The sequence below is a fragment of the Rhinichthys klamathensis genome, unplaced genomic scaffold (genome assembly GCF_029890125.1).
Source record: "Rhinichthys klamathensis goyatoka isolate OS25496 unplaced genomic scaffold, OSU_Roscu_1.1 h1tg000064l_1, whole genome shotgun sequence".
Lineage (NCBI taxonomy): Eukaryota > Metazoa > Chordata > Actinopteri > Cypriniformes > Leuciscidae > Rhinichthys > Rhinichthys klamathensis.
This window is the reverse complement of record NW_026606607.1, coordinates 2,890,775-2,906,662: the sequence shown is the minus strand read 5'-3', so window position 1 is coordinate 2,906,662 and position 15,888 is coordinate 2,890,775. Positions and strand designations below refer to the sequence as shown.

Genomic DNA, 15,888 nt, shown 5'->3' with positions numbered 1-15,888 from the left:
TTGTTATACCTATCATTTTATCTATCAAATTGTTTTTCCCCATTTTTAATGAATATTATATTTTATTATTATTGCTATTATTTTTTTCATGAATAAATTTTTTTTTCATGAAATGAATAAATTTATAGTTTATTCATTTAATTTGAGTAATTTTGTATTTCTTATTTGCCTTTGTGCCTGAAGACACACTTGTGTATGTGATGCGTGCAAGGGCTTTACTAATGAATCCGATATCTCATTTTCTCTCTTCATTTGGCTTTTTCCACTAGTCCTCTCCCACACTTTTCCATCAGCCTCCACAGTTTCATTTCGGAATGTCAGCGCATATTTGACATCCTCTGGGGGTATAACATTTTCGCTCATGTTGCTAATGTCTAAATGACGATGATCGGGGGGTTTCCAGTGTGCGATCAGTACTCTTCACACCCACTCGTCTAACATCTGTAAATAATGTCATCACACCAGCCCACACCTCAAACGCACTCCAGACCAGAGGGAATAACCCCTCATCCCACTCCCCACGCTCACTAAACACAATCAGCACTGCAGCGTTCAGGCTCAGAATGACTGAATGAAGTGGCCTCATTAGTTAATGCTGACTGTGATGCCATAAATAATACACAACTTTTAATTTGTGTAAATAGTGGCACCACAACGCCAGGTCTTGTGAGTGTGGCCTTCTGAATCCATCACATTACTTCTCTTAAAGGGAAGAAAGGATTGTGCTTTTTACCTTCCTCCATAAAAACACAAAGTAGACATTTTGAAGAATTGTACTGGTAAAATAACAATGAATGTAAACTTAGTCGTTCAAGCTTCTAAAAAGATGTGGAAATCACCATGAAAGCGCACTGCAATTTGACTACACACAATATTGGGTAACTTTATTTTACAGTGTCCTTACACAGGTTACATGTAGTTACTATAGTAATTACCATAAATTGTGCATAAATACATACAACTAACCCTAAACCAACCCCTACTCCTAACCCTAAAGTAAGTACATCTAGTTCAAAAACAAAAAACTCCAACCTTTTGACCGATAATCACTCTTGACAGCCTCAGTCTTTGGTCACTGTAATGTATGAAAAAGAGCGACATACGAGAACAGAGATTCATTGTTTTCACTTCAATATATTTTTATTGAGTAATCTTTGAATGCTGTTCTCGATTACTGACAGTGTTTATCAATCGATGTGATTGTTGCAGCGTCAGCTATTTGTATATGCACTTCTTGTGTGATTAAGATGAAGTATGAATCCTTGACTCCACCTGAGCCATTATCTGCTCTCCAGAAGCCTTCACTGCTGCTTATTCAGCTCTGTTTATTATGCCTTCATCCAAAGTTCTTTGCGAACCCGATGCATTCACCATTTAGTTTCTCTAAGGTTACATTTACAAATGGATCTAGTAATCTGGTGATGATGAGTAGTGATTTCTTTTTTTCACAAAACAGTTGTGGATGGTCAGATGACCAGAAGTCAAATTGATTTGTATAGTGCTTTTCACAATACACATTGTTTCATATAATGTTTATAATATCATATTAGAGCTGGGCGATGATGTAGTTACATTTTGCGACAATACAAGTAATGAAGCAGTTAAAAATATGCTACACAGGATATATCACCCTTTACGAGAATGCTATATGCATGCGGATAAAGTTGGACATACTTAAAAATTCAACTTTATATAAAGAGCTGGGCAATAAGTTACATTTTGAGACCAGATAAAAAAAATCAGGCAAATGAGATTTGCACTATAGTTTGTATTGCTTTATGTGAGTAGTGTATGTATTGTAGATAAGGTTAAATGTGATATAGCCTATATATAACGATATAAACAATCACACTGCTGAGATGTGCTATATTGTGTTAATTGCTTTACATGAGTATACTGTATGTAGGATGTAATGTATCATTTTTAATATATCAATGGGTGATAATATAATTTACATTTAACACTGCTTATTAGTTAAATTTTTAATTGCGAGAAAGTCACAATTGCGAGATATAGACAGTTAAATCAATTATATTTTTTAAAAATCAAACATTGTGAAATATAAGCTCGCAATTGCAACAACATTTTCTGGGATACAAGTCAGATTTATTTTAACAAGTTTTTTGTTTATGCAATGGCGGAACCTAGCTTCTATGATCTTCTCTAAATGCCTGCACTAGTCTTTCAGACAACCTACAGAATAATTAGAAAATTATTAAATTGGAAAAGATTTGCACATCTCTAGTTAAAATCAGATCATTTAACTCGATCTCCGTTTCGATAATGGAGCAATAAAGCCTGTGCTGCGATAATGAGATCTCTTGCAGTGCAGCATGGGAAGCCCTGCTGCTCTGGCTTCTACATGGACACACAGGGGATCGTGTGGGGGTGTAACGCTGATGCAATGATGCTCGTAGCTCCACAGTGTTGAATAATCCATCAATTGATCTGTGTTGAACGTACGTGTAACTACGTATGGCTAAACGTAGTACAATGTGTCTCAAAGCCAAGTGTGTATCTAGGTCACTTTACCATGTGAGCCTGTGATGCTCAGAACGAAGCACTAGCTTACTTCTTACCGAATACTACACCGTATACGACGTTCTGCGTACTGTTCTTTTAAAATAGTATGTGGAACAATATGCATGCATGATCCAGTATTGAGTTTGGGTTACTTATGTATTTGGGAATGCAAAATCTGGCAACTATCTTCTCCAACTTGTAATGAAAAGCGCTTAGAAAGCTATCTGTTGTCAACAAAAGAGATGTTTTAATGTTGGCTCTGGTTTTCTGTCAAATTAAAAGCTTCATGGTTTAACACTTGAGAATAGATAAATTAAGGCAGACAGTTGTACTGTTGAATTAAACGAATTATATTTTTCTTAAATAGTCGTTTTTATTTTACAGTGAAATATTACAATAGCAATATTTATTATTTTAATCCTCAAAGTATTCTCTGTTTTGGTTGATGTAGTAGGTCATCCTGGTGTGGAAAATCCACATACTATACACAGTATGCATACTTCAGAAACGATATGATATGTATGCTGAGAGCTGTATCTGACTTGTTCTCTCTCTCTCTGTAGTGGCAGCAGCGGGGGAAGCGGCAGTCGAGAGAACAGTGGCGGCAGCAGCATCGGCATTCCCATCGCTGTGCCGACTCCCTCCATTCCCAACTCAGTCCCAGGTGAGCTGCAGCCCACATACAGCTGCTGCTATAGCACAATGCCCTAGGTTAGGGCCAACTGGAGAATTAGACTTACTCTTCACATGTGGGTATTTAACACTGCAGTATTTCCTGTTCTCTAGAGTGAGAAGCAGGATTAGTTGTCCATGGCCTGATTCTTCCAGATAAAGGTTTGTCAAAGTAGGCCACTACACAAAACAAGGACAGGTAGAAATAGAGAGGAAAGGGTGGTCTGTCTGCAGAGAACAGGAGAAAAGAAAAGAGTTTAGTGAGAAAAGAGGTCGCTGTCCTGCCCCCCCTTCCGAATCCTTAAAGTCACCATAGCAACACTGCATCAGCACCTCTGATTTCATTTTCCTGGATTAAGGTTATTTAGTGCTGACTGGACTTTTGAATGCAGCTTCTCTGTCCTTGTACCCTTTTGTTTATCTGTTTGGGTATTTGCATAATAAAATGTAAGGTTTTTCATCTAGGGTTTCCTCTAGGCTTTGATGAAGGACTATTTTGGCTCCCAAAACCTAGTGAGCTACCTACTTAGGCAGCATTTTAAGGCATCTTAAACACATTTTGGCTATTCTAAACTTTCAAGCCGAGACCCCTCGTTTTAGCTCTCGTTAGACAGCATCAGTTGTACCCTTTATGGAGAAGACCGTTGCATTACAAAAAGAATGTTGATTATACTTGCATCATTCAGTTCTGAATATTTGATAAACACAAAATAGTTTATATAATAAACGGGTTCATCAAAAATATCAGTTCAGATGAGTTCTGTCTAAATAAAAACTGTGTTTTCAGTCTATTGTAAGTATTTTAAAAAACAGTTTTTTGGTCCTGAGGACTGCTGGAGTGAGTCTTAAAACGCGGAAACAAGTTAGCCTTTTCACCCTTCCGGCTCCATTGTCCAGAAGTCAATGTGTTTTAATGGGTTTTTATCATTGCTTTTAAATGCCTGAAATAAGGTCTGTGGTTAACAAAAGCTCTAGATATTCTCAAGTTTCATTCTACAAAAAAAAAAATATCAGTAAAACCCCTCTGTGATATTTTTAAGCTTTTATGTGCCTTGATAAAGGAAATTCACAGGAAATTCATCTACTCACTAGTCTCCTTTTACTGCCTCATTGTGTTTATAAACGCACTCTTGCAAACTATTATAGCTTGTAGATTTTAAATAAAGATTGAAAGAGTTGTGAGAAGCTAGAGATGATGTCATACTACTGTGGCATAGTTCGTTTATGGCGATTGTATTTATGCTTCCAAGTTCCGCAATTGTGAAGATTATAATGGTAAACAAAACGTGTGAGAATTATAAGCTTTTGTTGGTCAGAGAGCTTTTTTCTACAATAATACAAAAGCCAATGGAAAAATCCCGTTGAGTTTTTGTCTAGGGAACCGGGGTGATGCAAACATCCAGGGTGGTTGTCAAATGTCGTCACTGCAGTTCTCTATATAATACATCTATTTACCCAGTGTTTGTGTTGTGCTATGTTTTTAGCATTGTGTTGTTAGCTTAGCATCATTTCTAACATCAAAATCTACTGGAGTCCATTTAGAGTCGAGTCTCCCATGTGCTTCATGTATCAAGTGATATTTGTGTGCCACGAAAAGTTGCTTCCCATGTGGAACATTTCAAATCAGTCAACTTACGAGGATATAGGATGGTTAGGATGCGGCCTGTCTATGTAGACAGCAATGTAGCTCACTGGGTTTTGGAACAGAGCTTAGTTTTTTGTGCGCTATTAATGAATGAATCGCGCTCAAGGTGTGTTTTCTCTGATATGACGTTCTGACCCGCAGTCGAACCCTCATGGGCTGCTCCCCCCCCAGCCCCTCCTCCTCCACCCCCCCTCCCCGGTCAGGGTCCACCAATGCCAGCCGCTGCTATAGGTGAGCCCCTCCCCCAATCCCATCGCCAACTGCACAAAATCTGTTCCAGGCGACACCGGCGTTACCGTCCCGCCATCCACCTGTCTGTCTGTGGGTGTCAGAAGGGGTCACTTTTGGTGGTGGTGGTGATAATTGTTATTTTGGGTGGTGGATTTGTGCTTAATCAACCAATTTAAATCAATGCACTGTGGAGAAGTCTCTGAACTGCCTAAAGGAATTTCACATAATTCATTGTAAAAAATCCAGTAGACTTAATGGCTATTCATACCAAGGACAATAACTATAATGTTTTAATAATCATTCTAATTATTAAATTAGATAAACTATAATGATAATGTCAAAGAGGAACAATATTGTTGGAATCACTTACAGAACGATTGTTTTTAGCTGAGTAACAATAAAAACATTGACAGCTAATCAGAATCCATCGGACTTTGAAAAGCTTAAGCATTTAAAGTGGCAGATGATAAAACTGCAGAGCACGCTTAAATAAACAGAACACTATTGTCCATTGGTGTGGACGCTAATATAGCTGTTGTTATAATTGTCTTTATAGTTATTGTTCTTGGTGTGGATGGGCCTTTTAATGGGTTATTGGGGTTAGTTCAACCAAAAAAGAAAATTGTCATCATTTACTCACCCTCATGTTGTTTTAAACCCGTACGACTTTCGTTCATCTTCGGAACACAAATGAAGATCTTTTTGATGAAATCAGCTACACAACTACCACTTTGACGCTTCAAAAAGTTCATAAAGAAATTGTAAAACTAATCCATATATATTGAGCTGTTTAGTCCAAATTTTCTGAAGAAACATGATCACTTTATATGATGAACAGATTTAATTTAGGTTTTTATTCACATATAAACATTGATCAGCGAACATGAATAGAAGCTCAAAAGAACCTGCTTGATGCGCGAGAACAATCCTCGTTGGTTCTTGTGGAAGCTCAAACGTGATGCGTAACACGAGAATGATCCTCATTGGTTCTTGTGGAAGCTCAAACGTGATGCGTAACACGAGAATGATCCTCATTGGTTCTTGTGGAAGCTCAAACGTGATGCGTAACACGAGAATGATCCTTATTGGTTCTTGTGGAAGCTCAAACGTGATGCGTAACACGAGAATGAACCTCATTGGTTCTTGTGGAAGCTCAAACGTGATGCGTAAAACAAGAATGATCCTCATTGGTTCTTGCTGAAGCTCAAACGTGATGCGTAAAACAAGAATGATCCTCATTGGTTCTTGCTGAAGCTCAAACGTGATGCGTAACACGAGAATGATCCTCATTGGTTCTTGTGGAAGCTCAAACGTGATGCGTAACACGAGAATGATCCTCATTGGTTCTTGTGGAAGCTCAAACGTGATGCGTAACACGATAATGATCCTCATTGGTTCTTGTGGAAGCTCAAACGTGATGCGTAACACGAGAATGATCCTCATTGGTTCTTGTGGAAGCTCAAACGTGATGCGTAACACGAGAATGATCCTCATTGGTTCTTGTGGAAGCTCAAACGTGATGCGTAACACGAGAATGATCCTCATTGGTTCTTGTGGAAGCTCAAACGTGATGCGTAACACGAGAATGAACCTCATTGGTTCTTGTGGAAGCTCAAACGTGATGCGTAAAACAAGAATGATCCTCATTGGTTCTTGCTGAAGCTCAAACGTGATGCGTAAAACAAGAATGATCCTCATTGGTTCTTGCTGAAGCTCAAACGTGATGCGTAACACGAGAATGATCCTCATTGGTTCTTGTGGAAGCTCAAACGTGATGCGTAACACGAGAATGATCCTCATTGGTTCTTGTGGAAGCTCAAACGTGATGCGTAACACGATAATGATCCTCATTGGTTCTTGTGGAAGCTCAAACGTGATGCGTAACACGAGAATGATCCTCATTGGTTCTTGTGGAAGCTCAAACGTGATGCGTAACACGAGAATGAACCTCATTGGTTCTTGTGGAAGCTCAAACGTGATGCGTAAAACAAGAATGATCCTCATTGGTTCTTGCTGAAGCTCAAACGTGATGCGTAAAACAAGAATGATCCTCATTGGTTCTTGCTGAAGCTCAAACGTGATGCGTAACACGAGAATGAACCTCATTGGTTCTTGCTGAAGCTCAAACGTGATGCGTAACACGAGAATGATCCTCATTGGTTCTTGTGGAAGCTCAAACGTGATGCGTAACACGAGAATGAACCTCATTGGTTCTTGTGGAAGCTCAAACGTGATGCGTAAAACAAGAATGATCCTCATTGGTTCTCGCACGTCAAGTGAACATGCTTGAGCTTCCGTTCACCACAACTGTTGTGTGAGTTGATGAATCCTGAATGTGAATAAAAGCCTAAATTCAATCTGTTCATCAAATAAAGCGATCGAATCTCTTCAGAAAAATCATTATAAACCGTTCAATTCATATGGATTAGTTTACGATCTCTTTATGAACTTTTTGAAGCAACAAATTGGTAGTTGCGTAGCTAAGCTATCAGGGACAGAAATCTCTCAGATTTCATCAAAGATCTTCATTTGTGTCATGATGATGACAAAAATTTTGGAACAACATGAGGGTGTGTAAATGATGACTGAATTTTCATTTTTGGGTGTACTTACCCCTTAAGTTGCGGTCAGATACTGTTGTATGGCGAAATGCAATCCTCTCATTAGGAATCTGCATCATTGGGAATTTCATGAAACATTTCCCCATGTGGATTTACCATTGGATTTAAGCTTGTTGAACTTTGAACATGCAAATTTACCACATTTACCAATATAAAGCTTAATTTCACTGAAGTTTCACTAATGTTACCTCATTACCTTGACATGGAGAAACTCAAGCTGTATCTAGAAACCAAAATATCGTAAAATCTTGAGGGTGGGCTCTCTTGACTCATGCCAGACTGCATAGCAATGCCTTAGCAACCACCTTAAACAAGCTAGCATTGTGTTGGTGAGTTGTCAGAGACTTCCTCACTGCAGACTCTTTTGAAAGATCATGTTAGCCAGTGCATGACGAATTAACTAATTGCTTTTGTAAGTGCTTTGGATAAAAGCTAAATGCTTAAATGTAAGATGTAAACATAATATCCCATAATTCTGTTCATTAGAACGGGTTTTCACTGGCTCCACAAGGACACATTTGGAATGAGAGGTTCATCCTTAAATGAGATATTTGTATTGTGTTCATATCATATGTCACTGGTGAAGGCTTGTGGTGCCACAGTGATGTTTGTCCACTGTGTTTGTTGTTCGCTTCGTTCTGGCCATCACTATCAGGGACAGCGTGTCTCTCTAGGGTTTCCCTGCAATCTGTAATCTGACACTGTCAACAGGAAATGTCCCTATAGAGGAAATCCCATCTGCAGTGTAAACACACCAAGGACTATATTATTACAAATACAACTACAACATGGTACTCTTTCTCAGGGCCTTTTCTAACTTTGCACATTTTATTGCAGGTTCTGTTGTAGTGTTGTATAATTACATTGCCATTGTTTGTAGTTATTAAAGTAAAATGGCTGTGACTTTTCTGAGTTTTCATCTGATGTTGGGTTTCTCAAGCCCAAGGCTTTTTTTGTGATTCTGATGAAACATGTCCTGGTCATATTTAAACCCATAATCAAAAGAAATATTATATAAAAAATAATTACTTTTGAGTTTCTCATTGATTTCTATGAAGATTCTCATTAAATTCTCATACTGTAACATGTACTGTATCATAGTAAAAAAAAAAAAAACTTTTCAAAACTATTTCAATTAGTATGTTTTATAAATCTACTTTTTTGTTTGTTTTCTTGCCTTACATTAAGTATTTGCTTAATATTTGTGAAAATAACGGCAAAATCAGGCTTCACTTTATTTTTCTGCTTAAAAAGTAGTGCGTTCAAATCGATTAATCGCATCTACCATAAGTTTGTGATACAATATATATATATATATATATTTAAAGCTGCAGTCTGTAGTTTTTCCTCTTTGTCGCCATCTCTGTTCGAAATCTGCAATTGCAGTTATTCGCGGAATTATCAACTTTATGTGAGTTGTACCTTTATGAATCCAATGTTGTGGATTGTGGATAATGTGCGGCTGTCAGTCGTCGTGCGGTGTGGATTCTGGCATTCAGAATCACAGATTCTACTTTTTGGAAGTATGACCATTATAAGAATTTTCACTGGAAAATGCTCAACACAAACAATATATATATATATTAGGGCTGTCAAATGATTAATCGTGATTAATCACATCCAAAATATATATATTTTTTTACATAATATATGTGGGTGCACTGTGTATAATTATTTTATATATATAAATACACACACATGCTTGTATATATTTAAGAAATATTTTCATGTATATACTGTATATAGATTTAGATATAATTTATATTATATATAAATATAAATATTTTATATATAAATATTTTTTTCTTAAATATACATGCATGTTTGTGTATTTATATATATATACAAAATAATTATACACAGTGCACCCACATATATTATGTAAAAAAAACTTTTATTTTGGATGTGATTAATCGTGATTAATCATTTGACAGCCCTAATATATATATATTGAACAATATGGTTAACCAAACTGTTGACAGGCCTCTTTTGAACTTGAGAGTAAATCATGACAGAATTTTTTTTATTTGGGTGAACTATCCCTTTAATCTCGATTAATCGATTTGACGGCACTATAAAAAGTATGAAAAGTATCAAATATGACCTGGAAATGTGCTTGACGTGTTTCATTAGTCACTCTTCTGCCTATTAGTTATTTTCCAATCTTGGGAAGCTTGTCTTGCCTGCTGTATGTAATTCACTGGCCACTCCTGGACTTTCTCCTGTCTTTGTACCCTCTCCTGTGGGCACTAACAGCTGTGGCTGCTGGGCCGGGTCTCGGGCCAATCCCCATGTCCCAGTTCGGCACGATATCTCGGCAGGTCTCCCGACACAACTCCAACACCTCGTCCTCCGTCTCCATGGTTTCCGCCACGGGAACATACCGCCGAGCCCCGTCCGTGTCTTCCCAGTTCTCCCTGCAGCAGCCGCACGTTAACGGGGGCACAAACGCAAGTAAGACACGTTCAAACGCCGCACGAATATACAGACACGTTCAAACTCACATCAAATTGAATCAGTTTAAATCCTGTCAAATTTAAATGCAGCAATAGCTAGTGGAAAGCCATATCCATGCATCATAAAGGCAGTTATTTTAATGCTCGTCCCGTCTGTGGAGAAGGGAACAGCCTTTCTCTTCCCACAGGTGTGCGGCCGTACACACTAATGTCATTAAGACCAGAAAAGCCTCAGATTTATGATTCGTGAGAGCACAGGGCCCGTGGCCACCTGTTTATGAATGGAGATTTATTGTCTTCTACGCATTCAAGATGAGATTTGAAAGCCCACTGTCAGATGTCCATGAGCATTAGAGTGAATGGCGGTTAAATCTCGTCAGACGTGAATTAATCACACATCATTCATGCATTCAGTGGGAAATCCTACTCGTGTAACTAACTGGCCACTATCTGATCACACTCATTCGTCACAATGTGGACAGTGGGTTTAGTTTTATGTTACTTTCCCCTAACTGTGCAACGTTTAGTTTTTTTGTTTAACAAGTGTTAAGAACAATTATCACAACTTTTTATATTTTGGTTGATGATGATATTCACCACGGTTCCAAAAGTTTGAGGTCAGTACGATTATTATAATTTTTTAAAGAAATTAATACTTTTAATTAACAAGGATTAAATGTAATAAAAAAATGACAGTAAGGACATTTGTTACAAAAGATTTTCAAATAAATGCTGTTCTTCTGAATGTTCTATTCACCAAAGAATACTGAATCACAATGTATCGCAAACATATTAAATAGCGCAATTGTTTTCAACATTGGTAAATAATAATAAGAAATGGTCCTTGAGCAACAAATCGGCATATTAGAATGATTTCTGAAGGATCATGTGACTCTGAAGACTGGAGTAATGATGCTTTGCATTGCAAGAATAAATTACATTTTAAGATACTAAAATACAAAAAAAATTCTACTAATATTATTATAATATTTCTTTTATAATTATTATTATTTTGATCAAATAAATGCAGACTTGATGAGCATAAGCGAAAAATCTTACGACCCAAACTTTTGAACAGTAGGGTTTATTATGATATACAATACTTATGTTTTTTCTTCTTACTTTTCCACTGCAAAGTAAAGGCCTTTTGTCTTTTTTTTCCATCTGAATACTACTTTGCAATTAAACATTTTTTTGCAAAAATTATTCAAATGCTATTTTATCTGAAAAACCTAAAAATATCTGGACATTTATTTTTTTAAATGTTTTAAATTGATACATTCAGTCGTGGAAAAGAACATGGAGATTAATACAATCTTAAATGAGAATTTTGATATTGATATAACTCCACCTTAAAGTGTTACTGAAGAGCAAGAATCGCTATGAGAACGCTGCCGATTTGTTATTTGATATCAGATTACCAGAGAGAGTGTCATGTTCAGTCTTTCTATAACTATATAGGATTCCTATTCCTATGGGACCACTCTTCCCCACCTTTATTATGTGGGACTGATGTTTTCTTTTCTCTTCCTGCTTTTTTTTTTTCCTCTTTCCTCTTGGTGTCTCCTGCTCTTTGTGTTTGTGTGTGTGTGTGTGTGTGTGTGTGTGGTGTTCAGTGTGTATGGCCCCTCCTCCTCCACCCATGCCCCAGCTCACCCCACAGATCCCACTCACAGGCTTTGTGGCCAGAGTTCAGGAAAACAGTAAGTCTGACGGCCACGTTTCTCACCCTAGCATGTGGATGTGTTAGAGGTTCACTGCATGCCTTCATCTCCATCATCATCATCATCATCATCTGTTTGTGAAGCAGTCACTGCTCGTTCTGCGTGGCGACTGCAGGTCAAAGAGTGCATGCGTATTGCCATTGTATAATTCAGTACACTACAACAGATCGAAATAAAGCCTTAGCTAACGCCTAAAGCCTGCGTTTTCTGAATACAAAAAGTGTGTCACACATTTACATAAGTGTCTATTGCTTTACGTAACCTTAAAGAGGCTTACTAGGCTGTTTGGGGCAAGAATTGAACGTTTTGTACTTGAAAGGCGTTTCTTGTTTTTAGTCTGTTTTACGTGTGCTCTACGGTTTGTTTTACATTGGGTTATATTCAACGGCGATAAAGCATGCCTCATATATATATATGCACTCGCCCTGTGTGTGATATTGGACACTGTTTAATGGGCTACTTTTGTGTATGGCTTTTTGTTTGATTTGTACCCAGCAAGCTTAAGGTAGGGCTGAAGCACACTGATGCACCATGGGAAGGATTGAAACCTCCGCCAGTCATCAGAGCGGCAGCATCGGTTAACTCACACACTGCTGACAGACGTTTAGTTTGAGTGCACTGTATTTTTCAGAAAGGAGGATACTGTAGCTTGATGAAGTTGTCATTGTAGGTTTTGTCTGAAAGCGCCCACAGAGTGGTTTTTGCTGCCCTCTCATGATGCATTCTGGGACTAGTCTCACAAAGCCAGAATGTTGACTATGAGCACAACGTCTGGTCAGTGTGATATTTTTTTTGTATCCAAGTGATCGTTTGGAAAATGGAAGTATTTTTTGAAGTATAGTTCATATTGGTTTCATGTGCCATGCAAGTGCATGTTTATCTTAAATGTATAAAATAAATTATATAAAACATAATAGTGTAAAAAGCAAATTCAGGGAGGGAATGGTCAACCACTTTTGAAACAAGGACCCTAAAATATGATGATTTCACTATAAATGAAAATATATAGCTTTTTACCTTTATATTTTAAAGAAATATTTATGTTTTAGAAAAATATTAGGTGTCATAAGTAATATTTTATTATTATTATTTAAAGAAATCTCATCAATCACATGATATGCATATAATTTGTTAAATAATTTAACTTTTTTTTTTTTTTTTATATATATAATAGATTTTAAGTCTCTGTACTAAAGCCAAATAAAATTAATGAAATATTATCTGGAAAATATTTAATTTCTATTAAGCTGACAACATTTCTTTCTACCTACTTTTAATTTTAATTTTAGTATTATTTATACACTATTATAGTATTTATTAGTCTTTTAAATCGCTTTTATTTTTATCCTTTTGTTTTCATTTTATTTTTAGTGCCTTTTTTTTTTTCATTTACTTTACTTTAATTTCAGAATTTGTATTTTATTTTGTCTGTAATTTTAGTTCTTCAACTTAATCTTATTTCAGTTTGTGGCCAAGACAACATTTCTAATTTTCATTCAAGTTTTTTATCTAATACTTTTCCCCCCCAATTCATAAATACAATTTTAAATCCTTTAGCTTTAGTTAACAATACCAACTCTTCTGTCAATAGAATAAAATTAATTTCATTATTTCTAACCAGACGTTTAAAAGCGAACTGAAATCGAAATACAAAATGTATTCGAATGATTGTAATAAACGAAGAAGTTTAAATAAGAACTCTTATTTTAATTATTCTGTAAGTCCCCCCCCTTTAGTGGTGTTCTAGTTTGAATGTATGGTGTGTGTGTGTGCGTGTACTATTTATTATGTGTAATATTCCATAATGCAATCTTTTGACTGTTGAATTTAACTTCTGTTCCATTTAAATCTGGTAAGTATTCATATCCGTGTGTTCCTTCATACATACACAATAATCTCCCTATATCCCTAGATATGTGTGTGTGTGTGTGTAATCCAGCGGCCGTCATGAGTGTCTCCAGCAGACATGAGTGTTTCTGCAGATTCACCGTTGTTCGTGATTTGCATGTCTACTAACATGTATGACTAGAACTGCATGAAGCGCATGTGCCCGCTCTGGAGCCGTGTTATTAATGCGTTAATCTGACTGATGTGTGACGGGTGTCCAGTTGCAGAGACCCCGACTCCTCCGCCCCCCCCTCCCCCTGATGACATCCCCATGTTCGACGAGGCTCCGCCCCCTCCTCCTCCTCCTCCTCCTCCAGTGGACTATGGAGATGAAGAGGCAGCTGTAGTGCAGTACAGCGACCCCTATGCAGACGGAGACCCTCAGTGGGCCCCCAAGATCTACATGGAGAAAGGTGAAGGTTTTCATCTACCTTATTAATCTGCAACAAATGTTTATTCATGTAACGTAACAACCTATATTGTTTTATTATTAGAATTAGTATTATTATGTAGCATTTGTTGTTTATTTTATTTATTAACATCACAATGCAATGATTTAAATATTTTTTATTAGTTATAATTTTTCATTGTTTATTTTTATTGGTTAACAATTATTTTTACTATTGTTTTGTTTATTTTATACATGTCACATTTATATTTTGAACTCAACATTTATTATTGAGTTGAAATCAACTATTATTAGTAGTAGTAGTGACATTATAAAAAATTGAAATAGTTACATATGTTAATAAAATATTGTTTATAATAGTCAACTAGGGATGTTATGTTTTTAATAATGTAACATAATAACCTTTATTGTTTTATTAGAATTACTATTATTATTTACCATTTTTTGTTTATTTTATTTATTAACATAAATTATGTAACATTTATATTTTTTAAATAATCAACATGCAATGATTTATATATTTTTTATTATTATTAATAATATTTGTATGATGTTTATTTGTATTGGTTAACAATTATTTGTTTACCATTGTTTTGTTTATTTTATGTATGTAACATTTATATTTTGAAGTGAACACGTAATCATTTTTATTATTAGTAGTAGTGACATTGTTTTATTTTTATTGTTATTTTATTAACATACGTAACCATTTGTATTTTTTTTTTTATATTGTTCATAACACTCGTATTAAAACAGCTATTTATTAAACACTAGCGTCTTTGATCGTATAGTTGCCTAATAACACCCCTGATGTGGCTTATTGTTTAATAACTAATACCGCTCCTCTTCGCAGTGGTTGCCATCTACGACTACATCAAGGATAAGGACGATGAGTTGTCCTTCATGGAAGGAGCCATCATCTACATCATCAAGAAGAATGACGACGGCTGGTTCGAGGGAGTGAGCAGCGGCGTCACCGGTCTGTTTCCCGGGAACTACGTGGAGTCCATCATGCACTATGCCGACTGAGAATCATATATACCCAAACAGTGAAATCGTGAACAGTGTAAACCGTGTGCAAAGATACATGTGTGTTCCTGACAAACGGCGGATCATGGAAATCTATGAACTTTACTTTGTGGTGATGGGTGGATGTGGGAGAACGGGAGGGAGCAACTGTTCGGAGGAAGTCGGTGTACATAAAATGAAAGTTAGCCTGTGGGGTTTCCGTAGTGAATGTCAATCACATTATCTTCAACAGTCAATACAACATGTGACCATGTAAAGTAGATGATTGTCACCATTTTTTCTTTTGACATTTCCAACTGAAAGTCGATCTTATAAACTAATTAATTTTAAAGCACCACGTCATCGCCCCAAAGTGTATCAAAATGTTAACGTAAAGCATGCATACAAAATTGAAATATGTATTGTAACCTAAACGTTCAATTCCATTCAGCTTCCATCTTTGTATTATTTACAGAACACTTTATTTTAAATATAGGCATTTGTAGACTACTTATGTTTATGCTCTAATTTTTAGTGAAACGTCGATATAGATTTCTTCATTAATTTGGTCAATGAATGCGAAGCACAGAACTCTTCCATTTGTTTCAACGACGTCTCCCTCCATGTTCATGTTTTTAGTTAATGCCAAAATGACTAGAGTATTTGCTACAATGAACAAACATGAATTCTATGTAGATAGCTTGAATATGTA

General features: G+C 36.4%; 1 protein-coding gene across 15 annotated transcripts in view; it reads left to right on the top strand.

Annotated features, from left to right (window-relative positions):
- abi1a (abl-interactor 1a) overlaps nt 1-15,215 on the top strand; it is a 64,666-nt gene extending 49,451 nt beyond the window's left edge. For 4 of the 15 annotated variants that reach the window (XM_056249883.1, XM_056249885.1, XM_056249884.1 and 1 more), the window contains 6 exons: nt 3,087-3,187; nt 4,982-5,071; nt 9,949-10,146; nt 11,765-11,851; nt 13,981-14,172; nt 15,022-15,215. In XM_056249883.1, the coding sequence (XP_056105858.1) occupies nt 3,087-3,187; nt 4,982-5,071; nt 9,949-10,146; nt 11,765-11,851; nt 13,981-14,172; nt 15,022-15,197 (844 nt within the window). In that variant the 3' untranslated portion in view covers nt 15,198-15,215. The remainder of the gene's footprint in view (nt 1-3,086; nt 3,188-4,981; nt 5,072-9,948; nt 10,147-11,764; nt 11,852-13,980; nt 14,173-15,021) is intronic. The other 11 variants (XM_056249890.1, XM_056249889.1, XM_056249892.1 and 8 more) reach the window with 5 other exon arrangements.
- Nucleotides 15,216-15,888: the final 673 nt, after the last annotated feature.